Here is a 27128-nt window from a genome sequence, read left to right on the forward strand (position 1 = left end):
TTAGTTTCTCCAAGCCAGATTTCAAGACTGTCTCCAGAGCAATTCAGATGTTCCTAACTAGGAGTACTGTATCAAAATCTTTTTCTACGTAAGGCACTGAATAGCTGAAACAAATGTTAATTCAGTTATCTGTTTGAAATATAGTCTATGGTTACATTTTTAAAATAACTTACTATATGTTTTATGGATTATATGTTATACTTATTAACTGAGCCTTATATAGTCTAGTTTGCCTCTAGTCAAAATTTGCCTGTAACAGGATGCATTCTGTGACCTTCTCTGAATTCTCTCCAGCCAGAAGCTCTCCAACTTTCCATCTTAGAACTCACTCCTGTTAACAATAAATCCACAGTTCTCACCCTCCAAACACCCCCACAAAAAAGTTATAGTCGAGACAATTTTAACTATTACCATCCTACAATTTGTACCACCAGTGTAATTAAATATAAGAACACAAAACTTAATATAGTAAATTTCTCAGTGGAAGACAACCAGGGTAAGAAAAAAAGAGAAAAACACATGTAGGAAAAATTTTTTAAAAGACTGTGATTATATGTAGCAAGAGTAAAAGCAGTACATGGCAAGATGATTAAATGACAGGGACAGTGAATGCAGAGGATGGAGAGAGAATTTGCGGGTGTACAGGAATTAGTGAGTGGTAAGTTAATACTCTTTACATAAAATAGAGCACCATTTGATAAAATATTACTTACACTTTAAATTCATTTTGGTGGTAAAGAGATGAAACTGTCTCACTCTATAAAATCTGATAAAAACACATACACACAACTGGCCGTATGCTGTAATACCACAAGTAAGTCCTTCTAGAGAGGGTGCTACAAAAACGCAGTTTTGTTATAAAATAAACCTGCGGTAGATGAGATGGAAGTAAGGCTGGTTACTGTTGAGTAACTTCTACAGCTACTCAATGAAGACCCTGTGAAAAGTCTGCTTTAAATTTGTAACCCTAGTCTTCATTTAGCATTTCATTTTCAAATTCTGCCAAAAATAAAGATGTTTGGCCATGCGATACTAACATGGAGCTGGAAAAGTTTTGAACTGTTTCATGAAATGTGAACATTTAACCTCAGGTAAAGTACTGGAAAAATTCCACTTTCCATTAAATGGGGGTAAAAAAAAAAAAAAGACACTGAGAAAATCCATCCTAACAGTGGCATAGTATGAAATATGAGATCAGAGATTCTGGCAATAAAATAATTTACATATAGTTCCCCCCAAATATCGTTCCTTAAATTAAATATTTATGGCATTATTAGAGCACTCAGTAAATAAAGCAATCACAAATTTTCCTATGGTTAATCATATTAGATGTAAAATATTCTGAATTTTTACTTCTGTAGAATGTATAAATAGTGCTCTACCTGTGCTGTGACTAATAACAGGGGTTTTGTTTTGTTTTGTGGTTTTGCTTTAAGTAGCAAATTGACAGAGGAAAATGTAAATAAATAAAGTTAATTATAATATATTGCATATGAAAGTTTAAAAATAAATTAGTCTGGAACAGTTTCGCAGCTAAGGAAAAATAAGACATAAAATAGGTTAATTTGTCTATCTGTAATGTACATTTTTAAAACTTTGTATTCTATTTTGTGGGGTATATCCTGGGCATTTAAGACAGCAGCAATTGGAAGTTATACTTGTCAAAGAGCCCCTGTTCACATGCCAGGATTCAAGGCAGAATTTGTATATATATTTATAAATTCTCTGCATTAAATTCTTTCCTGATCTTAGTTGACCCATAGTGTAGTTTAAAAGAAAATAAGCTTGCTTTAGGAATAATTCTAATTAACCCAGAGCTGTGAGATCTCCAAGAATTACACAGAAATAGATTCTTAGTCAACTCACAGACTTGTCTAGACCTCTCACAGTTTTCGAGGACTAGAATAGGTCTATATAATTCACTCTTGACTTACATCACTCTTGGCATTTAACCCTCAAATACCAAGTAATTTGTGTGTATTGTGTATATAAACTTTAATATTAAAACAATGGAAAAGTGTTAATAGTAATCAACTCATTATCACTTTATACACTGAATTTAGTAATTTTGTTAATTCTAAAGCAAACACCATTTTTTAAAAAAAGGACTATAAAATGTCAGATAGCAGTCATCAAAGAGCAAATAATAAAGGATAAAAAACAGAAAGCAATAATTATTTTTCCACCTTCCCTCAACTTTATGAAATTTGAAAAGAAATGGAAAAGAAAAAGATACACTGCAAAATGTCTTCTTTAATAAAGTTAACAAATAAAAAGAAATGAGATTGACAGTCATTGACAAACAGTACATCTTTCAGCATGTTCTTTCTCCTCAGGCTATATAATGATAGAAGCAAAGTAGAAGAATAAGGTTTGTGCATTTTCCCAGAGACAAAATTCAAATGAGTGGAAGAAACTGGGGAAGTATCCCACCTAATTGATAAGGAAGACCAAATACCTTTGTGCTTGTCCCGTTTATGCTTTAGCTGAGCTGGATGGGATCTGAGTCTGGCTAGAGCCTGTTCTCGATGGTTCATAAAAATAGGACCAGCAAATACAAGGGGGCCTGAGGAGAAACATTTTGTATGTGCATAGAAAAGCTCACAAAATGAAAACACTACAATGAACAAAAATAATTCAAACTAAAAAGCATGGAAATTTATTCTTTACTGTTTTAGACATTATTTGACCCCAATTTCCCCAGTTAATCACCCACCCCTATTCCACACACAAGTTTTAATAATTGAACTATAGTTGATAAAGTAAAATTTCTATCTTTTATAGTCATTAAATTACCACACAATTACTAAGAGTCTCAAGTACATAATCAGAAAGTTCAATTAAAGCAAATCACCTTACAAATATTTTTAATATCATATATATTCAAACTTAGTGAACCATTCATAGAAAACAATATCTTTCCTAATAAAATAACAAAACCAACTAATTTTTAAATTAATAATTAAATTTTAACAAGGTCTTCAAGATTTAATACCCACATCAGTCTTGCTATAAAACCAAGATAAATGTTATTGACTTAACTACATTCTGCCATACAGGTAGGAAAACAAGACAACAAAAAACAAAACCAAAAATTACTATGATATGATACATATATATACACATATGGACACACATTCATGTGTGTGTGTGTGTGTGTGTGTGTGTGTGTGTGTGTATATATATATACATATATATAATCACTACTTTATGAAGACAGGATCATAGAAGTTGTATTTAATTCTCTAAAAAGAATAAATCTAACTATAAATGTGATTTCTGTAACAACATATATAAAATCAGAAACAAGGTATTGATGCTGAAGAGGGTAATCTAACCCAAGCAATATTTTGGGAACATTAACAATTCTCTGATAAAATCATTTCTTTCTGAAGCTCCACGATGTACATACATATACAAATGCACATTCATATAGATTACAGTTATTTCCATTTATATTCAAGAAAAAAAATCAATAGCCAAATTAATTTCAATACAAATTATAATTTGCTTTTCCCTAGTATCATTTAGCTTAAAAAGAAGGGAAAACTTTAAATTTTACCTTATAATTTCATTTTTTTCTTATAAAATTGAACTATACTTTCCTTGAGTTTGAGCAACATCAAAAATGCCTACAAATTTCCAAACACTCTAAATTTGACATTTAGAAGTTACCAGTATTTGAAAAGGGAATTGACAGTACATAAGCACTGAATGTTTTTAATTAAAGCCAGTTTTTTCATGATTCTCTCTACCTCTTCAGCTATAATTAATTTTTCTAACAATGGAACAAAATAAAACTACTGCCCTATAATAAAATTTGACAAATGCGAATTCAAAACCAAAGTACCCTTCATTAAATATTAAAAAATGGGTAGGAAAAATATATTTTAATTATGTCTTGAGAAATAAATAAAAACGCAGGCATTACCAATTGTATGAAAAACCAAGAATAACATATTCTATGATTACTACAGATAGAAATATGCTAATTTATAGTTAACAGAAAAATTAAATATTATTTCCTAGTAATGTAGTAGCAAGTATTTTCAAGCGAAGATTACATAAATATGAACAAAATATCTTACTTCTTCAACATGCATTTTTCAATTAATTTACTAAAGCAAATAATACATATCATTCTAAAAAGCATGAGACACTTTCCAACTACCTCAAAGAACTGTAAATATCATAACAACAGTAATAGCAGGTTACATTACCCTTTTCTGATTTCTATGGTCTGCTTGGGATATTATTTCTTCCCATAAAAATATTCATAGTTATTTGGCTTCTCACTAAATTCAATCTTCTTAGTCTTTTGATAGGAAAATTTAGAAGGCCCACAGGCAATCATGTCTAGAAAGTATACCATCTGAGCTCAATTTAAATCACCACTTATAACGTCAGGCTCTCAGTGTCTAAAATATTCACGTCCCTGGACTAATATAATTTTTCTTATAAACATAGTTCAGTCATTCACTTATTTGCCATTTTTTATCTTTAATGTAATAGACACCAGGTTATCACGTATATTATGACAGAGACACAGATCTCATTAGAATTTAGTCCATTAGGGAAGATAGAAATAAAAAAAAAATAAGAATTGCAATATGTTTTTAAAAAATGTTACAAAGGAAATCTGTACACATCCTGAACGATGAAAAGTGATCCATCAACTTGGGTGAAAGAATGAGAAAAAGTTTGCCAAGATAGAAGGAAGGGAAGACAGGGCACTCCAGGCAAAAAAACAGGGTTTATAAAAAAAGCAAGCAGAGGTTAAACAATATTGTATAGTCATTAAAAACACTCATAGCAGAAACAGACGGAGTGCACGGTTATGAAGCAGAAAGTGGTGGGAAATGAGTTTGGAGATACATACAAAAAACAGATAATTACAATCTTTTTATTGTAGAGGTTATGAGACGTCCACGAAATGTCTTCTATTAGTCAACAGAGACATATTAAGTACTGACCAATTTCAGGCACTATGCTTGGTCCTGGGAACTCTTGGAAAAACAAGATACCATCTCTGCTTTCAGAAGCTCACAGTTTAATGTGGGGAGGATAGGGAGGGAAGTTTACACACAACTCAACAAGAAATGATGACTGTGTGCTATGAGAAAATTAAGCACACTGAAGGGGCAGCCAGCAAACCTTAAGGTTGGGAATATAGGGAGTTTCAGGGTACAAGACGAGAAAATACCACATAAGCGAAGATTTAAAGATGTAGTAGTACTACATAGGTTCGCAGATAAGAGAAAAAAACGTTTGGGCAAAGGGAACAGGAAAAAGAGTAAAACGGGATGAGGCTGTGGAGAAAAAGAATTTTTTTTTAGATTTATTTATTTGAAAGAGAGAGCGAGAGAGAACATGAGCACGTGAGAGGGGGAGGGGCAGGGAAAGAGACTCTCAAGCAGACTCCCCACTGAGTGCTAGCCTGATGCAGGGCTCAACCCAGGACCCTGAGATCATGACCTGGGCCGAAATCAAGAGTCAGATGCTTAACCAACTAAGCCACCCAGGTGCCCCAAGAAGTCTCTATGAAGATTTTTTACAAAGAAAATGCTTTCGTGCTATTTAAATCAGCAACGAGATAACACTTTATCATGTTTTACAAAAATTAAGAAGAATAACACATATGATGCTAGAAGAAAACACCACTCTTCATATATTAGTTGAGAAGATAAACTGTAACATTTCAAAAACAATTTGAAATATCTGTTAAAATTTAAAACATAAACACTCTCTGGCCGAGATATTCTACTTCTGGGAAGCTCTACTATATAAACAAAAACTCCAAGATGGCTATAAGCTTAAGAATATTTATTGTAGGGGTGCCTGGGTGGCTCAGTCGTTAAGCATCTGCCTTCGGACCAGGGCGTGATCCCAGAGTCCTGGGATTGAGCCCCACATCAGGCTCCTCTGCTGGGAGCCTGCTTCTTCCTTTCCCACTCCCCCTGCTTGTGTTCCCTCTCTCGCTGGCTACCTCTCTCTCTCTGTCAAATATATAAATAAATCCTTAAAAAAAAAAGAATATTTATTGTAGAAAACCCCACAAAAACTTGAAAATAACCTAAATGTCCATCACAAAATAATGCAGTACAGCCATATTACAAAATGAAAAACATTATCTAGAAGAATATAAAAATTTAAAGATTAAGTTCCAAATTAATAAAAATGCGGTATAATACTGTTCTTTCAGGTTTCAAGAGCACATTCCATTATATAAGCCTGTGTCATAAACAGCAGCAGCTAAATCACATCAATGGACCTGAGGCTGAGCAAAGCTTTAATACAAGAACTAGGTCCTAAAATTCTGATCAACTCTGAAGCAACACAAACTTGATAAGTAGGATGAGACAGAAAAATCAAGTAATGGAGTGCTGGGAAAATATATAAAGATAATATAAAAGTGCCATATCACCATACTGGTTTTCAATTATTCAGTATGGTATAAGAATTTCCTAAGGTTACTGAATAAGAAACTGCAGTCTGACTTTTAAAAATGGGTACACAGTTAAAATTCTTATGTAAAAGTATTTTTACAAAATAAAATGTACAAACAGGTTTCACTTTGCATTGTACTGTGTTAAATGAAACACATGCATATTGTAACACGTCCTCACTGCACTATTCCATAGTAACCATGGCAATTGTGCAAAGGACACGGTTCTAATATGCACAAATTTCAGTACCATGTAAGGTAACAAATGCCATAATTAAGGTCCATAATGAGGATCCTAACCCATCAAGAAAAGATATTTACTACATATTTTACTATACACTGTGTTATAACAAAAATGAAAAAAAAAAAAGTGTAAGAAAGAGCTCAACCAAAAAATTAAGACACAAAATTTCTGTGCACTAATAAAGAAATCTTTCTACATACTGAGGACAAAGGATGAAACAGACTTGTCAGAAAATATACAACAATTGCCTAGAACATAAGTCTGTGTTTATAAAATCAGATACAGTAATAAAATCAATGTAAATATTTAAATAATGGAGTTTTTTAAACCTCTGAAAGGCAAGAGTTAATGTTTTTAAGGTCTATGACACATTTTGAAATAAATGGCAAAAAAATATTCTGCAATCACAAAATTTTGTTGAACTACTGCATAATCAATGTTCTTTTACTTCTGATATGCAGAAATATACTACAGCTAGAGAAGAAAAGCTTTTTTTTACAGAGGGAGAAAAAACTAACACAACACACAGAACAAGTAATTACATGTCACCAGAAGGATTTGCTATACTTTGGTTGAAACATAAAAAATTGCTGTTTTTTGTAGGTCAATTTGTATGATTCAACCCAATATTTCCCAAAAAAGATAAAACAGGTAGTAAAAAGATACACTGATAATTATCCTTAAACAAATCATATTAATATAAAAGAAACTGTCACTAAATTACCATATGTCATAAAGATCTAGAACTTAAATTTTACCCTATTTCCTATAAAATATTTAATATGAAATTCCCCATATTTATGTAATGTAAATAATGATAGTATCTACATTCTCATTAAAATAAATGACTTTTAAAGGTAATGATTTTACGTAAACACAGCCAAGCTAACAGCAAACATTCCTATATCAATTAATCAGATTGTTTATCAGATTCTATCAAGAACAATCTTCAAGTTCCAAGCAGTTTTACAACTTAAGTTTAAAAAAAAATTGGATTTACCATACATGCTATACTTTTTATGACTTATTCCATTTTATGTTAAAAAAAAAAAAGTGCCTAGAAAAAATTTGCAATGGTGGTTAAATGGATAATAGATTTTATTTCATGTATCAAATCTCATGTCATTTCTAACAAGCATTTAAAATACACAGTATCAGTAAACATTTCCAGACAAGATTTTGCCTGGCAAAGGAGTAAAATAACAGATCTCTTCAACCATTTGTCTTAATCTTACAAAGAAAAGATTCTACTGAGCAACAACAGCTTTAATAATATATATATTTATTTCTCCTATTGGATAATTTCATCCTATTGGATGTATATTAAAATATCTATATTTTACTATTTACTTATAACCACAGTGAAATGTATTTTCAGGCTGAGAAATGGTCATAAACAATGAGGAAAAGAGAAACAATACACCTATCTTTGCAATTAAAGCCTGCAAAACTCTCCAACTTACCCTTCTTGTATATAACCAGAATAAGCTTTTTTGGAAAAAAAAAAAAAAAAAGAAAACATATAAAAACATAATTATGCATTGGATCGAAAGAAGAATGCTGGGACCATGCTCAAATGGAAATGATCATAAATGACTAAGAAAACAGAAATTAAAATACTATATTAAACTAATTCATTGTTCGTGGTTAAATAACAACCCTGAGTCCAAAATCTGGATGAAAGACCAAATCTTAGAATTCATATATCTTTTTTTTTTTTTTTAAGATTTTATTTATTTATTTGCCAGAGATGGAGACAGCCAGCGAGAGAGGGAACACAAGCAGGGGGAGTGGGAGAGGAAGCAGCAGGCTCATAGTGGAGGAGCCTGACGTGGGGCTCGATCCCACAACGCCGGGATCACACCCTGAGCCGAAGGCAGACGCCCAACTGCTGTGCCACCCAGGCGCCCCAGAATTCATATATCTTTCTTAAAAGTTGCCATTGCTAATCGTGTTTGATTCTTGGCAGATGGCACAATTCTTAATATGCTTGACTTACTCTATAAACCCCCTACTGAATTAAATCTATGTTATTAGCACAATTGTAAATACTCTGAATATTTTCACATTATTTTCATATGTTACTATAATGTTACTAATTTTAATTGCAATGTTTTACAAAGTCAACCTATTCTGTAAACTTTCAGTGGTCTCAGTAGAGGGTAAGAAAATGGATTATCATATACTTTTTCTCTGCAGCTACATCTTACCTCTTCCTTCCTCTAATCTGTGTCTTCTGATTACACGTTGTCGTTTTTCCTCTTGTCGTAACTGAAGGTGTTCTTCAATGTTAACCCCAGGTACTGGGACAGCTAGATGATTGACCAAAAAAACAAAACAAAACAAAACACAAAGAAACACACAGAAAAACATATATAGATAGATACAATAATAGATATGAGAGAACTATGTGAAATTCAAGAAAGTAAAAGCTAACAAAACACCGATGAAAACAAAATTATTTTTACTCGAAGAATCTTAGCAAAAAAGAGAAAAAGAGCCTTATCCTTTAATTAGTGACATACTGTCAGTTACCATCTAAGCAGTATTGCATAGTTAACTATTAATTTTTTAACACATATTAATATAAATTACTGAGCTGAGGACAAGATGTGTAGTACAATCCATCACATTACCTAACAGAAGATCTAAAGGTATCATCTCCTTCACTGCATCGAGAATTCCTCTTTGTCTTGCCTCCTGACCATCCAACTCTCTTGCACAAGCCTTGCAACACCCACACACGGCACAGCCAGATTCTCCGGAACCACAACCACAGATCCTTAAAAAATAGAAATAATTGACTGAAATCCTTCTATTCTTTCCTTAAAACTCTTTTCTATAATGTCTTTTCAGCATTTCTTTTCAGCATTTCTATAATGTCTTTTCAGCATTATTTAAGTTATATGAGTCAGCAATGAAATCACTCTTCAGATCAGGATGTGCTAATTTTAAAGAATAGGTATGAATAGGTAGAATAACTAAAAACAAGAGTTTATTAAGCTCGTCATAGGTATAACTGGTATATTCCTATAGAAAATACAAATGTATTCTGCCACTATTCAAAATCACTATTAACAAATATTTTAAAAATTATCACAATTAGTAAAGCACCAGCAGCTTACTATTATTAAATGGTCTGGTTGGGTTAGTCAGTTACCAAACAAGCACCATTCTTCACTAGCTACCTTAAAGAAGGTGTGCATAGCCATCAGTAAGTGAGCTCAGTTTGCCATCTTCATATGTTAGGTCTCCTTTTCTCTCCCTCCTTTAAATGCCTCATCTCTCATTCTCTCCTTCCGCTATATCCAATTACCTGTTCCTTTTCCTTTTCTTTGTCCTGTTCTTACCAGTTGTGAACTAAGTGTATGACATTGGATTACAACATAAAGAAGACAAAAACACTCCCAGAAGTTGCCTACAGGGTCACTGAACAAATAACTTCATAGTCACCTACTTCACAGATGTGGATAGAAGTTGCAGCTTTAATGTTTTTGCTTGATCAGAACTGAAAACCTTTAGACAGCTTTGGTGAGCCTGTGGTTATCCAGATTTGTGGTGGTACAAGAGAAAGGATCTACCTGGCAGCAGTTTTGAAAGACATAGCTAAGTGCCCTGTGAAACTCCTGGGTTTAAAATGTAAGCATTAGGGGCGCTGGGTGGCACAGCGGTTAAGCGTCTGCCTTCGGCTCAGGGCGTGATCCCGGCATTATGGGATCGAGCCCCACATCAGGCTCCTCTGCTATGAGCCTGCTTCTTCCTCTCCCACTCCCCCTGCTTGTGTTCCCTCTCTCGCTGGCTGTCTCTATCTCTGTCGAATAAATAAATAAAATCTTTTAAAAAAAAAATGTAAGCATCATTGACAATTTGGAGGATCATTAACTACAGGAGTAAACACTGATAAACTAATACGCTCTACTACACTGTCTATACACACTGTTTAAAAGATAATGTGGCATTCTAAATTTATTCTAAGATATGCAGCCACAATTCTATAATAATTGAAGTCATTTTTAATAGTGCAGAGTGTCCTAGCATATAGTCTTATGTTAATTTTATTCATTTATTCACTTTTGCCTCATTAATAAAGAAATCACTGTATTTGGTTAGGTACAGTCCATTTAGGTCTATAGGTTTAAACTATAAATAATTGTTGGAAACTGATAGTAGATCTCTGGGGAAAAGCACATAAAGAAAATAATTTTAGTAAGGATCAGAGAATTCAGAAATTCATTTATGTACCAACTGCTGAAGTTCAGAGAAAACTTATTGCTAAAATATTTCAATAGCCTAAAAGAAAAGGCATGTTATATTATGATTTATTTTCGTATTTTAGGCCAAGTATAAAATTCTCCCCAACATTCTAGGGGAAAACCTGCATTCTGTTTCTGCCAAACTCACATATAAAGTTTAAAATAATGATAACATGGGACTCCAAGGGGGGAAAAAAAAGGTCCAACAAGAGCAAAAGAGGATAAATATAAAGAAGAATAATGCAACTTTAGAAGTGATAGTTCCTAGGACACCTAAAATTGTTAACATAAATTTAATTTAAAAGAAAATTATATGTCCTTAATCAAGTATTTTATATGATATTTGATAATTTCATCCAGAAAAGATTAATGTTCAACAAAAATGAACAGATATTTGGCATTAAAGCAGTCTTAGGAAAAGAATACAAATTCAGGCAGAGCCCCAAGACTTGAAGAAATTTAGGACATTTTTTTTTTTTTGAAGATTTTATTTATTTATTTGAGAGAGACAGATTATAAGCAGGAGGAAGAAGCAGACTCCCTGCTGAGCAGGGAGCCAGGCATGGGGCTCAATCCCAGGACCCTGGGATCATGACTTGAGCCGAAGGCAGACACTTAACTGACTGAACCACCCAGGAGTCCCTATGACTTATTTTTAAATAACGGTTTAAATGAATCAAATGAAAGAAAAACTACTTAAATAAAACTGACCTAAATTAGAAATTAATGTACAGAAAACAATTATTAGAATTACACGTATATGCCAATATGCCCTCAAGAAACAACAAATTAGAACACACTCTGGAATAATTTTGAAAAGAAATGTGTTGTGTGCATTTTCTACCAATATTTTATGTCTTCAGTATTAATCATTTTCTTACCCTCCAGGGACTCTGTCTGGACGCCCACTACTGACACAACTGGCTCCATAACCTGTGCAGTCTCCACAGACAGTACACACCATGCACTGTTCCAGCTTCCATTTATGCATGCCTGGAGGGCACATCATGGACTTCTCATCTTTTTCATCTAGTTCTTCTTCCAGGTCTTCATCCATTGCTGTTGCCATATTTTCAACTCCAAACCCTATTTGACAGATCAATTTATAACTTTGATGTAGATTATTCCCATTTCTAAAAAAACTGGTAAAATTATATAACATATACTAATCCAAGTGAATATACAAAGGAATGCTAAAATATAAGAGCAACAAAAATTAAATTTAATTTAGGAACCACAAATAAATGCTCTCCTCATTTCCTTTCTGCAAAAAGAGGGAAGGCAGGAACACCTCTTAGCTGTTACTTTCTGCCAAGATACTTTTAACTTTTGTTGATTTTAGTCCCTCATTTCTATCCTCACTGTCATTCAACAGACCATAAAATGTCTCCCAACCATGCTCTAAGCCATGAGTCCCTCCTCTCTAGAACATCCTCCCACTACTAGCAATAGGCAAAAATTTATAAGGAAAAATAATAAAAATTATCACCAAAATTTAGAAATTATATACACAAATGAAACCATAAGTAAATGTAAAGGATAAGTCAGTTAGTCAAAGATATGTGTAACACATACAACATAATATATCAAAAATTCCTACAAATCAATATGAAGGCAAGAAAACTGAGAAGTCTGAAGAGATGGTCTAACATACTACTAATAGCCAAGAAATGAAAATTAAAAGAAAGATGAGGGGACCCAGCCATTCTACTCCTAGTTATATGCCCAAAAGAAAAGCATACAAATTTTCACCAACATTCACCAGAAATATTCACAGCAACTCTACTTATAATAACCAAAACTAGAAACCACCCAAATGTCCATAATACTTGAAAAATTCCAAAACTGTGATATATTCACACAACTGATTACTATACAACAATGAGAATGAATAATCTATAAATACTTGTAACAATATAAATGCATTTCATAAACATAAAGTTGAGTGAAAAGAAACTAGACATAAAAGAGTTCATGTGACATAACTCCAAAAATATAAAGTACAAAAATATGTAAAACTAATTTATGGTGTTAACTAGAGAGGTAGGTAGTACCTGGAGAGGAACATAAAGGGGGCTTCCTGGGGTGCTGATAATATACTATTTCTTGATCAAGGTGCTGATTATAGGAATGTGTTCAGCTTGTGAAAATTTGCCAAGATCTACACTTATGCTATGTGTATTTGGCCACATGTATGTTTTACTTCAATATGACAAATAAAAAATCATAATGAACTACAATGTCGTAACCATTAAACTGACAAAAATCTGAGTATTGATACTACCTCCTAGACTGATGTGGAAAATCAAAGATACAACCTCTTCTAAGAAAAACCTAGCAAAGCTAAAATCTACAACATCAGAAATTATACTGGAGAAAGTCTCACACATGTTTACCAGGAAACATGGATAAAGGAGGTTTTGAGATTGATGAGTGAAAAACTGGAAATAAACTCCTCTATCAGCGGGAAAATGGATAAATGGTGGTATGTTAGTGGTATGGTTTTCTTTACACAGCAGTTAACATGAATCATTTAGATTTATATGAACTAACATGGAGATACTTCAAGCACAATGGTGAGACAACAAAAAACCTAATTTGCGGAAAAATACAGATTAGCACTTATAAAAGTATCTTATTTTTATGTATAAAATATGAGTATATAACATAGCTTACATATAAAATATATAAGAACAAGTAAAAAAAATACAGAAACATGATTGAGAATCAAAGTCATGATTGTAGTTGGTTTTGGAGAGAGAGGGAGTATAAATAATAAGCCTTGGAAGGAGAATACAGGACACTTGCACCTTATCCACAATTTTTTTTTACTGAAAAATAAGGCATGTGATACACAATTTTTTCATATTATAATCTTATTTTCTGTACTTTTCCTGTTTTCCTAAACTTTAAAATTAAAAAAAAACCCTTTATGTTCTTTATGACTCTATAATCTGTATTCATTTTATGTCTTACACTACTAGTCTGCTTCCTAATTCATTACTTACTAGCAGAGGATGTGTGGTCTTTAAAGTAAAACAATTTTTTAACAATTTTATTTTGGTTATTACAAAATTTACAGTAATAATCTAGAGCATAGGTGTAAACGTATGACAAATTTTCACAAGTTTTAGAATAATAGGGAAACAATTCTGTTCAGTTCAAAACTTTTATAAAACATAACCTATAAATGTATTTATATTATATATAGAAAACTAAACAGCTTCTCTCCTTTTTGCCTAGTAGGCATTATCCAAAACAATAGTTCAGCAGTATAGCAAGAAGAAAAAATGTTTCCATTTTGGAGTAATCCATTTCTTTTCTTTCTTTTGTTCTTCTCTCTTTTTTAACATCAATGTGCTCTAACAGACTTGCTCTTTTAAAAACTGAAGTATTTTAAGTACATGCACATATAAATAAGATACTAAAAACAAAATAGTGGGCTCTTGATATCCAGATGAGTCTGACATCAAGGTCTCAAGAGCTAAACTTGTTTTTGTTAATTTATACCAATATTAATCCTCAAACTCTTTTGTACCTTTTTTAAAAAGATTTTATTTATTTATTGAGAGAGAGAGAGTGCATGCAAACAGGGGAAGGGCAGAAGGAGAGGGACAGAGAATCTCAAGCAGACTCCCCACTGAGTGGGGATCTCACAACCCTGAGATCATGACCTGAGCCAAAATTAAGAGTCGGATGTTTAACTGGCTGAGCTACCCAGGAGCCCCAAAACTCTTCTGTACTTTTAACACAGTTCAATGCCTAATTCTAGTAATATCTATTTCCTATTCTCTAGCCCACACAAAATTAAAAACAGAAAACCAGCAATTGGAATGAAGGGTATAGGACAGCAATAATAGCAGAAGTAAAAATTGAGAGCACGAATGAAGTGAACAAAACCAAAACAAAAAACCCCACAAACAAGACAAAGGATAAACCCCTCTTTCTGTCAATAGCCTGAGTATTAGGGCAAAGTATATGGTGAGTAAGGTGCATCTATAATTTAGCCCTTGGTAAAGGGCCAAGTATTCTTAAGAATCATTTTTAGTTGTCAGGAACTGATTAATTTACAGGTAGCGTGTGCTATTAAACAGGAAGATAACATCTCCCAGATAGGCTGCTGCCAAAAATGGTTAAAACCAAAAACATGTGGTATAAAAGAAACTAATAACTAGGAGTTTGAAAAATGCACTTTTCTAGAATAATGTAGTCAAAGTGCTAAATCAAAGCAGTGTTATTATATTTCCTATGAAATTTTAAAATATTAGGGTGTATGGTTGGCTCAGTCGAAGAGCATGTGACTCTAGATCTTGGGGTCATGAGTTCAAGCTCCATGCTGGGTATAGAGATTACTTAAATAAATAAACTTTGAAAGAAAAAAAAGAAATACACTCAAGTTCATTTGCTCAAAAATTAAAAGTCTAAAGTATATTCAATTGTTTCAGTGATATAATGTCAAATAAATAAGAAATTCAGTGGTTTCCCTATTTTATAAGTATAAAATTAAAGAGCCACTTGTTTTGAAAAGAGTAAGATTCGTCCCCATGTTGTTCAAAAAAACTTAATGAAAAGATAACACAAAATTTAATATCCACATGTCCAACACCTACCTTTCCCCCCCTGGTTCATGGCACCAGTGTCTCGTCCACACTGTCCTTTATTATTCACACCAAATGTCCAAACTTCTCCATTCTTCATTAAAACACAAGTATGAGCTTTGCCCATAGCTACCTGAGTTACAAAATGGCCCTTCAAATCTGTTACCAAACCTATATATGAAAGATAAAATTTGGTGAGGAACAACAATAAAACCTTTCTGAGTCTCATAAATCATCAGTATTGTAGAAGGACTACCTCAGTGCAGAACTTTTTATTTCTGGGATAAAATAACCCACCCAAATGAGAAATAAGTGGCCAAAAGACTGCAGGGTATCAGTAAATTAATTTTGTAAGTCTGTAATGAAGTTCCAAAATCTTAAAACATTATCATCCAGACTTGGGACAAATTTTTACTGTGGCCATGGCTCAAGCCTGCTTCTCCTAAACGTTTGCTTTAAATGTCAACACGCTCAACAATTCTCAGAAGGGTCACTAGTTCTCAAACTTTCCTGGCCCAAGCACACAAAGGAGCCTATAAATCATGTGCTTTACCTGCTCTGACTTGCCTTAAAAAGGAATGAAGAGGGGCATCTGATGTAATGAGCACTGGGTATTATACAAGACTGATGAATCACTGAACTCTACCTCTGACACTAATAATACACTATATGTTAATTAAAATAAAAAAAATAAAAAGGATTGAAAAACACAATAAAACACTTGCTGGAGCATACTGAAATCACATTATTTCTGAGGAAACCCATGAGATGTTCCAAAGCAGCATTTTTCAACCCTTTTTAACCTACCGTGCTTTCTTCCACAATCCGACAGCTAACTAGTTTAGCCAGTTCCTAAACCTCATTTATTTACATATTACTTTCATTATATTTGCCATTATATTTATATTACTTTCATTATATTTGCCATATCTAAGTGCCACCCATATAATCTTAATATTTTTGCATCAATTTTAAATTGAAAGAAGCATTTTTAACCTTATCAAGTAGTAACAACAGTAAAAATAAAAGATTGTTGAGTATTTCTAATATATACTAAAATAAAGACTTCTTAAAAATTAAAAAAAACTGAAGTGTTTGTTTTATTTAAATTACAAATAATATGATTCTTGTATCACACTTTGGGAAAACCATTTCACATTATTTTCTCAGATATCATTTTCCTAAGGTGACCTTTTCTTCCACCCTATATTACTTAGGTCTTTTTAGCTTAAAAAACCCCAGTTTTAGTATTTGGCATACTTAAAAAGTTATGTGTATTTAGCAATATCATTTATTATTATTAACAGTACTAGCTGACATGTCTTGGGCCCTTACATGTGTCAGGCTCTGTGCTAATAAGCATTTCGTAAGCATTATCTCCTATAATCTTATAACAACCATATGAAGCAGGTACTGTCATTAGCTCCCTTTTGAAGATGGAAAAAAAAAGGAAAGTAATCTCTGAAAAGTTAAGGAATTAAATCCAGTTAATAGCCAACTAAAAAGGGGCAGTGCCAAGATCTGGGTCTATATCCATAACCATTAAACCACACCTCTCTAATATTTAAACTTTAAAATGCCCAATTATCTCTCAGATCCTCAAAAAGAGAGGGACCATGTCTGCCTGGTCCACCAAGCTGTGACACACTATCAGTTCTCAATAAATATACATTGAATAAATGCACAAGTTTTCTTCACTGCTAGCTACCACAATCTTAGCAAGCAATAGCTATATTGAACATTATTTTTTTTAAAAGATTTTATTTATTTATTTGACAGAGAGAGACAGCCTGCGAGAGAGGGAACACAAGCAGGGGGAGTGGGAGAGGAAGAAGCAGGTTCATAGCAGAGGAGCCTGATGTGGGGCTTGATCCCAGAACGCCGGGATCACGCCCTGAGCCAAAGGCAGACGCTTAACCGCTGTGCCACCCAGGCGCCCCTGAACATTATTTTTAAACTATACATGAGCCCACTCCCAAATTTTGACTGACAGTTGAGGCCAACTGAGGATCTAAATATTGCCACATTAAGCCAATTCACATATCACCTGAGTACAGTTCAACTTAATAACTACTGGAAATGTACAACATATGTCATTTCCCCAGCAATGAGACAATCACTTAAACTTCCAACCAGAAATTTCATTAACTGTTTTCCTTTTCACAAAGAAATTCATAGGCTTTACGTATTTACCAAATATAAAATCCTACCAAGTGGGTTTTACAATCATATTCATTTCCTAAGCGCTAGAAAGAAAATCTAGTAATCAAATACAACAAGTTTTTGAGATTAGAGCTTATACATATAAACCTCTTTATGTGGCTAGTCCTATCCCACATTCCACTCATTACACTTTTGGTTTATCATTCACTGAGTCACTTAACAAGGAATTCTCATGACCCTACCATGTATAAGACCATATTGGGAACTGGGGATACAATAGTAAATAAGAGAGAGAGTCCCTTCCTAACTACCTAATGGGGGAGATGGATAATTCATCAATTATAAATCAGCTATGCTATGAAAATTATTTCCCAAGGGTACCACCAAGAACATGTCACATGAGCATCTGAATGAGTCTAGGGATACTTTCCAGACAAGTAACAGCTAAGGTAGAGTTGCACTAGCCAAGCTCTGTGATTAGCTCTGCATGAAACTAGACACTGTTCCCAGCAATAAGACAGAAAGGAACCACAAAATGTTGTATTTGGAAAGAAACGTGAAAAATCTAGAGAAAGCATGCTACAACTGTTAATTTTCTACACCTAGCTTTCCAATATATAATGTCTAGTACTGGACTTTCTTTGCATAAGTGAAATGTGTTTAAGTTGAACTTACTTGAACTGTCAGAGTAAATGGCATCTTTCCCAAACATGTATAGCTCTCCATCTTTAGAAATAACAGAACTACTTCCGTTATTGCAGGCTGTATACACCACAATCTTTCCTTCCATCTTAATTATCTTTTTAGGTTTATAGGGTTTTGATTGCCGTCTGCTCTTAGCTTAAAAAAACAACACACACAAAAAATAAAATTAAGGCATCTATGTATAAATAAAAATAATGGTTTGTATAAAAAGCCCAAGGAAAAAATATATGCATTTATGATACACTTTATTAATTTATTTCCACAAAGGCCTGGGCATCCTAACATGTCAATTAAAATGAGTCAACCTGTAAGCCTCATCTGGTTAATTAAGACTTAGGCTATCACTGTCAGACCCTTTTCTTTGTTACACACTGAAATTTCCAATGAGAAACACCAATTTTCTACCAAACTTCTGGCTTCTGGGGAGCCCAATCTCTAGATTTGCTATCTACATTATTAATACCATTCCATTATCATATATATGATTTTCTCTCAAACTCCATCTCATATGTATTCTTATGCTAGATCTTAGAAAGTGGTATCAGTTCCTCGTCCATTGAACATACATTTAGCAGCTACACCCAGTCAATGAAATTGTGTAAGAAGTGGAAATATATATACGGAGAAAGAGCAAATAAATTTAAATGTGGGTGATGATCCAAGCAGCCTCTGCTCTCAAAAACTTAATCCCTGAAATGAGCAAAAGATGGGATATATCAATCTTCTCTTCCTTCAGTCAATCCCAGTTCTTGATGCCTTTCAGAATAAAAACGTATGTGCTGGGCACAATTCTGGGACTTAAAAATACTATTATATTTCTTCATATAACATGATCCATATACATGTGTATGGTAACTACACTATCTGGTGCTCAAAGAAAGAACAATGTCCTCCAAATGCTTGAAGGAAAAGCTGGCAGTGCTGAAATTTCTCCAATATGACAATACACTTTATGGGGATTTTTTTCCAGGTAACTTTTATTTACACACATTTTAACATTAGATGTTGACTTCAAACCTAATCCTCAGAAGATGCCACTCCACTGTGCTAAAACATATGAAGTATATGAGAAGTTATAAAAAGAGAAAAATGACACTTTGAGAAAAACTGAACGAAAAGTATAGGAAAGATCAGAGACAAACAAAATTGTTTATGTTTTCCCTACTTAGGAATGATTTCATTACAGAAAAATAATAAAAAGAATAGTGACCCATAAGGAACACCATCACACAGGTTACATAAGGTTTACTACATTCTGAAATCTATATTCCTTATAAAATTTTGGGTTACCTAAAATAACATATTGTAATAAATTTTTTTTAAATAACACCAATGAACAAAACAGATGAATAGCAGTGTTATCCATAAAGCATCATCAATTTTTTCATTCATGAAGATGAACTCTAGAACCAAATCAGCACTTAAAATTCTTTAACGAATAGTACACCACCACATAATCGGTTGATGATGCCCCAATGTAAAATCCTCTATTAATTTGGTGAGGTTAGTGCTACTGAAATTGATATACCTCATGTTAATAAATTCCACAATATTTTTACTGAATGTCCAGTTGATCAGTCAACTTACTTGACTCTCCATCTTCTCCTTTACTAGCAGATCCTGTAAAGAATATGCTTCCATCTTCTGCAACTAAAAGGGCATGAGAGCCATCGTGTCCCACTGAAAAGTGTACAATCTTTGGAGATTTTGTAATTGGTAGCTCAACCCATTTTCCTGCTGAAGGACCACCTTGCTTGATTCCAAGACTCTGGTACTTGCCAGTATAATATATCTTGTATATACATAGAAAAAAAAGAGAGAGAGAGAGACAAAGAGAATTATAGTGTCTTTTGGAGTAGTGTACCATGTTTCACATGAGAAAAAAAAAACTTCCATATCCTACTGAGAAACAAAAATAACCTGAAACCAAACTGTTTCTATACTATTCAACTTCTGTGAGGTCAGCAGGAGAGAAATATACATATTTTTCCCAAAGATCCAGTTTTTAATAGTTTTTTTGTATCTCCTCAGGATGTCTATAATCTTTCAAGTCTCCTGAATATACACAAATAAATATACTTCACAAATATACTCTAATCTCACAACAGTAGGAACTTGATAAAAGTTTCAACTTTTTTTCCCAATGTAAAAAACCCTACATACAAATATACCATAATTGCCTAGTAATTTTAATTTTCAAAATTCTTTTAATTACCTTACTTTAACCTTACACCCATTAGATAAAAAAACTTCTATCTCTATAGACTGACCTCTACAATCTGTGACTTAATTATACCTGTTCCTACTTCCCCCAACTTGTAGTCTCCATATTGCTGCACATTTACAGAAATTTGCAATAAATGTGTTCATCAAAACGAACTCAAAATGTGGATTCATTCCAACTCAAAAAATTATAAAGAGCACCATAACTAAACATTCGTAAAAATGTAACATTTTATAAATTTTATAGTTTTACACTCTAATATGTCACAATTTGCTTTTAAACTACTTCAACATGAATAAAATTTCACCATATTAAAATAACAATTTAAAATTAAAACTTTAAATATTATGTTTAAACACGTGAATTATGTAAATTAATCAACTGATTATACCAATTGACTATCTCATAAAGCAGAGAATGTTCATTTTTGATCCTGAAGAGTAATTTACCTTTCCACTTGCTGTTTTCATTAGTGCAAACTCTCGTCCTGCACCAAGAATTGCTGACTCCTCATCAAATCCTGTACCTGATAATACAAGACTAATAAATACTACTATATTTTTAATATAATGTAAATCATAATTTTATACTATTTTGAGTGATTAAAAAGTCAACCCATTTATACCATTCAAAAACAAGGATAACAATACTTGTTGAATCACTATGTTGCACACCTGAAACTAATATAACATTGTGTGTCAATTATACTTCAATTAAAAAAAACCAGGATGACAAAATGTCATGTGCCTGACTTTCAAAGAAAAAAATTAACAATAGAATAAAAGAATTACAAAAACACTACATAAATAAAATATGCAAAGTAAACCACTCATGTCAAGTTTATTAAATTTAATGAGATAACAGTCAAAAAAGTGGGTCTTAATTATCATATGATTTCTCTCATCTATGGAACAGAAGAACTAGGAAGATCGGTAGGGGAAGAAAGGGATAAAGAAAGGGGGGGTAATCAGAGGGGGAATGAAGCATGAGAGACTATGGACTATGAGAAACAAACTGAGGGCCTCAGAGGGGAGGGGGGCAGGGGAATGGGATAGACCGGTGATGGGTAGTAAGGAGGGCACGTATTGCATGGTGCACTGGGTGTTATACGCAACTAATGAATCATCGAACTTTACATCGGAAACCGGGGATGTACTGTATGGTGACTAACATAATATAATAAAAAAACATTAAAAAAAAAAGTGGGTCTTCCAAAGAACCCCACAAGTTAAAAATGGCACTATTAAACCTGGAATAGCATGACAAACCAAAATTGAGAGCCTCATGGGAACTAAGGATCCTAATTACTACTATGACACTGCGAGAGTACATATACTAAGACTGAGAAACACTCTGTGCTTGTCTCTATTTCTATATCCAAATGAAAGATTATTAATCAGTTTGTTAGGCCAATTACCATTTTCACAATCTATGAGATCACTCTATGGCTATGCTGAAAATCTGTTCAAATAACAATCAAAGGTTTCAATGAGAGAACTATGCTTATTAATGTAGTAATATTTACAAGTTTTCAAAATCTTAAATAACTGAACATAAAAATTACTGATGTCCTTAAATGCTCTCTGTAATTCTTATCAGATTAAGTTTATTTTCATTTGCTCTATTCAAAATGAAAATGGAAAATTATTAGTCACTTCCTTAAAATGGTGTTCATATAGCACACGATTTAAAGGTCTTATTTTCTAGCCACTTATACATATTAATTCATAAGTTGCTATATAATAACAGCAAAGTAACCACCAAAATACTACTGCTCAAAACACAATATTAGTTTTCCAAAGAATAAAGAATCTGAAATTTTAAATACGGGAGAAAGGCTTATTTGGCGATCTTACTTATAATATGCAAGTCCTTTTCCAGGTCAAACAGTGAGATACCACAGGCATGTAAACATTTTCTGGCCAATTTAAGTTGTAATTCTTGTTGTAGCACAGGCTCAGTGCTTGTGGCAAATATTCTGACAACAAAGCCATCCTAAAAGAAAGAAAACATTCAGAGTAATATGTTGTATAAGTTGGTCTTTCAAGGCTTTCTATTGTCTAAGTAAGATCAAATAATTTATGAAAAAGGGATTCCATTCACAGCTATTCATGATTCAGAGTACTTACATCTCTTGAAGCAGCTATCTGATTAATATATTCTCCATCAGTGAATAAAATATTTTGACCTTCGGTGTGGCAATCTGTACAAAAAGAAGAAAAAATGATTATATTACAATATAAATAAACAGCTCACAAAATGACTTTACTCCTCTGTTGAAGTCAGAATGAGAGTTCTCCACGCAATAAGGATAAACTTAAACTTAAAGGGATACTGTGCTTTTTAATAAAGAATTAGAAATTAGCATAAATTAAATAATTCAACTATTATTACTTATTACATTTTGTGCTTACACTTATAAATCTTCCATAATCAAGGACCTGAAAGCCCACCTAATTTCAAAACGAATTAGTATTAGATGTAGTCCGATAATAAACATGCACCATGATGAACAAACTATAATGTTGGTTATAATCATTTCAATACAATCACATGCAATGTAGGCAACACTCTACCCTCAGACATAACATCACAGTCATTAGTGTCACAGAAAAATACAGATAGACCTAAAAGCTTCTGCATTTGAGGTCTATGGTATCCAACTACGGATATCCCTTGCTTTATTAAACAGAACTGGTTGTACAGTTTCTGCTTAGAAGTTTAATAGTTATTCCCAGCATTTTTAGCGTTTGGCATGCTATACATTTGTGTGTGTGTGCACGTGTGTTTTAAGTAAGCTCAATGCCCAACATGGGGCTTGAAACTTATGACCCCAATATCAACAGTCACATGCTCTACTGACCAAGCCAGCCAAGAGCCCCATAGCATGCTAATTAAATGGTCATCTGCTTCACAGAACAAACACATCTAAGCTTATGTATTTCCTTTGTCTGAAAGCACTCACATATTTTGGCTGGAATAATGCGTTTTGTCAATACTGTATGTATCTCTGTGGAAGAGTGCAAGTATACTCTGATCAAAATAATGCACAAGTGCCATTGTAACAAGGGATACCAGTATTACAGAAGGACCACTGGGACATGTGTTAGTGATTGCTACTAAATAACATGAAACTACAAGCAAAATCAACATCTAGGTATAAACTGTATTCTTTTGGAAAAACAAATGTTCAGCAAGCAAGTATAAGAGCACACACACTTCCCAAAATAACTGCAGAGAACTAGGATGAATCTCTCCGTTAATTACAATACAAAAAAATATTTCATTTCTATTTGCACCTGAATCAACAAAAAAGAAATTCTGGTTTTGGAATGTAGTAATGGAGCCCACCCAAATAAGCTGGATTACTCCATATCTTTGCCCAGGAGCTTCATACTAGCATACTTCCTTAGTATAAATATGCAAAACACAGGCAGACCCTTACCAAATAGAGAATTCAGTGATCACAAACTGGAAATAGAAACTGGGAGACAAGGCCCACTGGTAGCCCAAGAGACTTGGTAATCAAAGAGAGGAGAAATCGAAAGAAAGAGTTCCTAGTCCACTGTACAGAATACAAAGAGGCGCAAGAAAGATGCTTCTCAAGCTCTAAGCAGTAAGATTTTAAACTAAAAAGCAAAGAAGAAAAACTCATTATAATTTCAGATAAATGCAGGGGTGAGGAGCGAAGCGGCGCAAGAAGATTGGCAAAAATTCTTATGATCTGAGGCAATCTGTCACCAGACACGGAGAGTAAATGACATAAGGGTACGATATAAAAGATATGCCAACTTATAAAGGTTAAAATGACAACAGAAAAAAAGTGTTCTAAGTTCATTAATACTAGGTTGAAAATAACTTATAAGTTAGAATCTAAGGTTAGAACACGAAGCTCATGGAATTACCAGATTTATATCAATTTTAAATATGGCATATTCATTATCATCTATGAACCTGACAATTTATTTCTGCTTCTTCTGGATGTGAAAACTACTGAGTTGCCCCTAGCTAGGGGGAAAAAAGTGCTACTGAAGAAACTGCAGTCCAGGTCAAAGAAATGGAAAAATGATGATAGGCTTCCTCAGGCTTGAGGGCAGGTCTTCCTGCTGCGTGATTTCAAAAAGATCTTCTCCTTATCCTTTCTTTATCCAGCACGTAATGTTATAAGACAGCATCTTCAGGAAAATGTCAAGCAACATCTGCCAGATAGGAAGACACAACGGCACAGGACTGTCCTCCCAAAGTTTGGTTCATTCTTCACCTTGAATATGGTGCATATTTATGAAACACAGAAAGCCACACTTGTACTGTTAAAAGTTGCATTTCATATGTTAAATGATGTAGAGCGATTTAAACTGAACAAAAACATTAGCAAGTCATACTTTATCACGTTGGAATACATAAAACAGCTATAGGTAGGCCATTTTCAAATGATCTTCTCAGTCACAATCTTTATTAATTGATCAGCATTTCTCAGAAGTAAATTCATCTGTTGGGGGAGGGTAGTGTATTTAAGAATTTTTCTTCCAGGACGTTATTCTAAAATAACATGCACAAAGAGTGACAGGGATGCTCATTACAGTGTAATTTATATGGTAAAAAATTGAAAGGAACTTCCATTCCAATATATTAATGAAATATATTTTGTAACATTAAAATGATATTGTGAAAGACTATTTAATGGTCTGGAAATATATTCAGAATATTAAGTGAAAGGGATAGATTAAAAAAGCATTAGGTAGCATATGACCTCTTTTTTACAACACTGCCCATTCATGCATAGAAAAAAGACAGGATGTTTACCAATATGCTAACAGTGTTTATATATGGGAAGTGGGGTTACAATTACCTTTGATTTTTTTTTGCTTATATGATATACAATAAATGTGATTATTTTTAATATAAGTATATATGTGTGTGTGTATATACATATATATACACACATACGAGGATGCATGTAATTATTTTAAAATTATCATCACCATTATCACCAGAGACACGGTTGGTCTAGGACTTGTGGTGATAAAAAAAAAAAAACAAAAACAACAAAAAAACCCCAAAACCTGTAGGTATATCTGAAAACAGTTATTTACAAAATGGCTTTAATAAGTTGTTTTCCAAAGTAGCTTTTTTTGTGAAACACACATGAAATGTGGCATTTACCTTAACATGGTGTCATGTACACTAATTTAGATATATATATATATGCATAGCAATGTTCAAATAAATGTTTGATGAAGTTATAAGAGTATTTTAAAAATTAACAAGCAACTTGGGAGCAATTATCCTTCCCAATGTAGTCTTCAGAAGTAGTTCTCAATCATTTTCAGATGGTCAAATGCTTAGAAGTAATATTGCTGCTTTCCATGAAATTATTGATAGACACATTAAACATTTAAGATTTTAATATAAGCAAACGCCTTCATTTTACATTAAAGGTATGCAAATTCAAAGACCTTGCAATGGATAAGGTATTATGCACTGGCATAATGTATATTCCACTGCCCCAGAATTTAGACAATGATTTAAGTAATACAGTGATTTAAGTGATAAATACATATGTGCAACCTCTAAATTAAAGCAAAATGAATTGTAAAGTGCCTTACCAGAGTAGTATTAAAAAGCACAAACTTAAATTTAAAAAATTTAAAAAATTCCTGATCCACTTAAAATCTGTGTCTGAAAATCTTTAACAGACTGCACTGTTGTTCAAGTAAAAATAAAAATTAAGAGGGTTCCTCATACCAAGCTGTATGAGAGTCAGAGTCAACCTTTTATTAGGAGCAGCAAAGTAATCTCACCCCCCCTAATTCAGCAGCTGAAACTATCTTGGTGGGTGAGGCTAGGGGATCAGGCTGTAGATGGTCAGTGATATGAAAACAAATATTAAAACACTTTATACTATATTGCTGATGTCTGTCTTCCTCACATGCATTAACTTTATATTACACTATAAAATGTTTTGTATGTCAAAATTTTTTTCAGCCTATTTGTAAGCAAGCACTATTCCTGGCTAATCACTTTTTTTATGTCCAAGTGGTCTAACATGCACATCTCTTAAAATCATCTGTGAAGAAAACAAATGACTAGTTGAATAACATACCTGGTAACATTACTGTACCATCTTGTTCCAGTGTTTCAGGGCTTATTCTTATGGCTGTCATGCTGTGGTTATTCACATCTCTATACAATAAATAACCCTGAAAACAAAAAAAAAAATTTGCTTTGTTATGTGTTAAAATATTTTTGCATTAGCTACTTAGCAGAAAAAGTAGTCATACAGGTCTGTATAGTTTCTCGAAGTATGGTAGTACATCAGTATTGATGTCTAAAACAGACTTAATATTAAAAATATAAGAATATGGGTGTGCTTTAGTAAGAGGAGGAACTGTACACTACTGGGTATCAATTTAACCTATTACATTCTCAGATACATACATTAGATACACCACCCAGGAAAGACTGACATTTTGTTCAAATCATTTTATCACTTGCC

The 27128-nt window shown here is 33.1% G+C and overlaps 1 protein-coding gene across 12 annotated transcripts in view; it reads right to left on the reverse strand.

The window, feature by feature from the left end:
* MYCBP2 (MYC binding protein 2) overlaps positions 1 to 27128 on the reverse strand; it is a 257559-nt gene that overhangs the window by 177201 nt on the left and 53230 nt on the right. For 10 of the 12 annotated variants that reach the window (XM_034665327.1, XM_034665324.1, XM_034665326.1 and 7 more), the window contains exons 8-18: positions 26736 to 26832; positions 22762 to 22835; positions 22489 to 22627; positions 21082 to 21158; positions 19996 to 20200; positions 18379 to 18543; positions 15553 to 15711; positions 11824 to 12028; positions 9326 to 9471; positions 8900 to 9001; positions 2459 to 2566 (exon numbers count right to left, since the gene is read on the reverse strand). In XM_034665327.1, coding sequence (XP_034521218.1) covers positions 2459 to 2566; positions 8900 to 9001; positions 9326 to 9471; positions 11824 to 12028; positions 15553 to 15711; positions 18379 to 18543; positions 19996 to 20200; positions 21082 to 21158; positions 22489 to 22627; positions 22762 to 22835; positions 26736 to 26832 — 1477 coding nt within the window. The remainder of the gene's footprint in view (positions 1 to 2458; positions 2567 to 8899; positions 9002 to 9325; positions 9472 to 11823; positions 12029 to 15552; positions 15712 to 18378; positions 18544 to 19995; positions 20201 to 21081; positions 21159 to 22488; positions 22628 to 22761; positions 22836 to 26735; positions 26833 to 27128) is intronic. The other 2 variants (XM_034665322.1, XM_034665323.1) reach the window with 2 other exon arrangements.

This window comes from Ailuropoda melanoleuca, chromosome 7 (assembly GCF_002007445.2).
Source record: "Ailuropoda melanoleuca isolate Jingjing chromosome 7, ASM200744v2, whole genome shotgun sequence".
Lineage (NCBI taxonomy): Eukaryota > Metazoa > Chordata > Mammalia > Carnivora > Ursidae > Ailuropoda > Ailuropoda melanoleuca.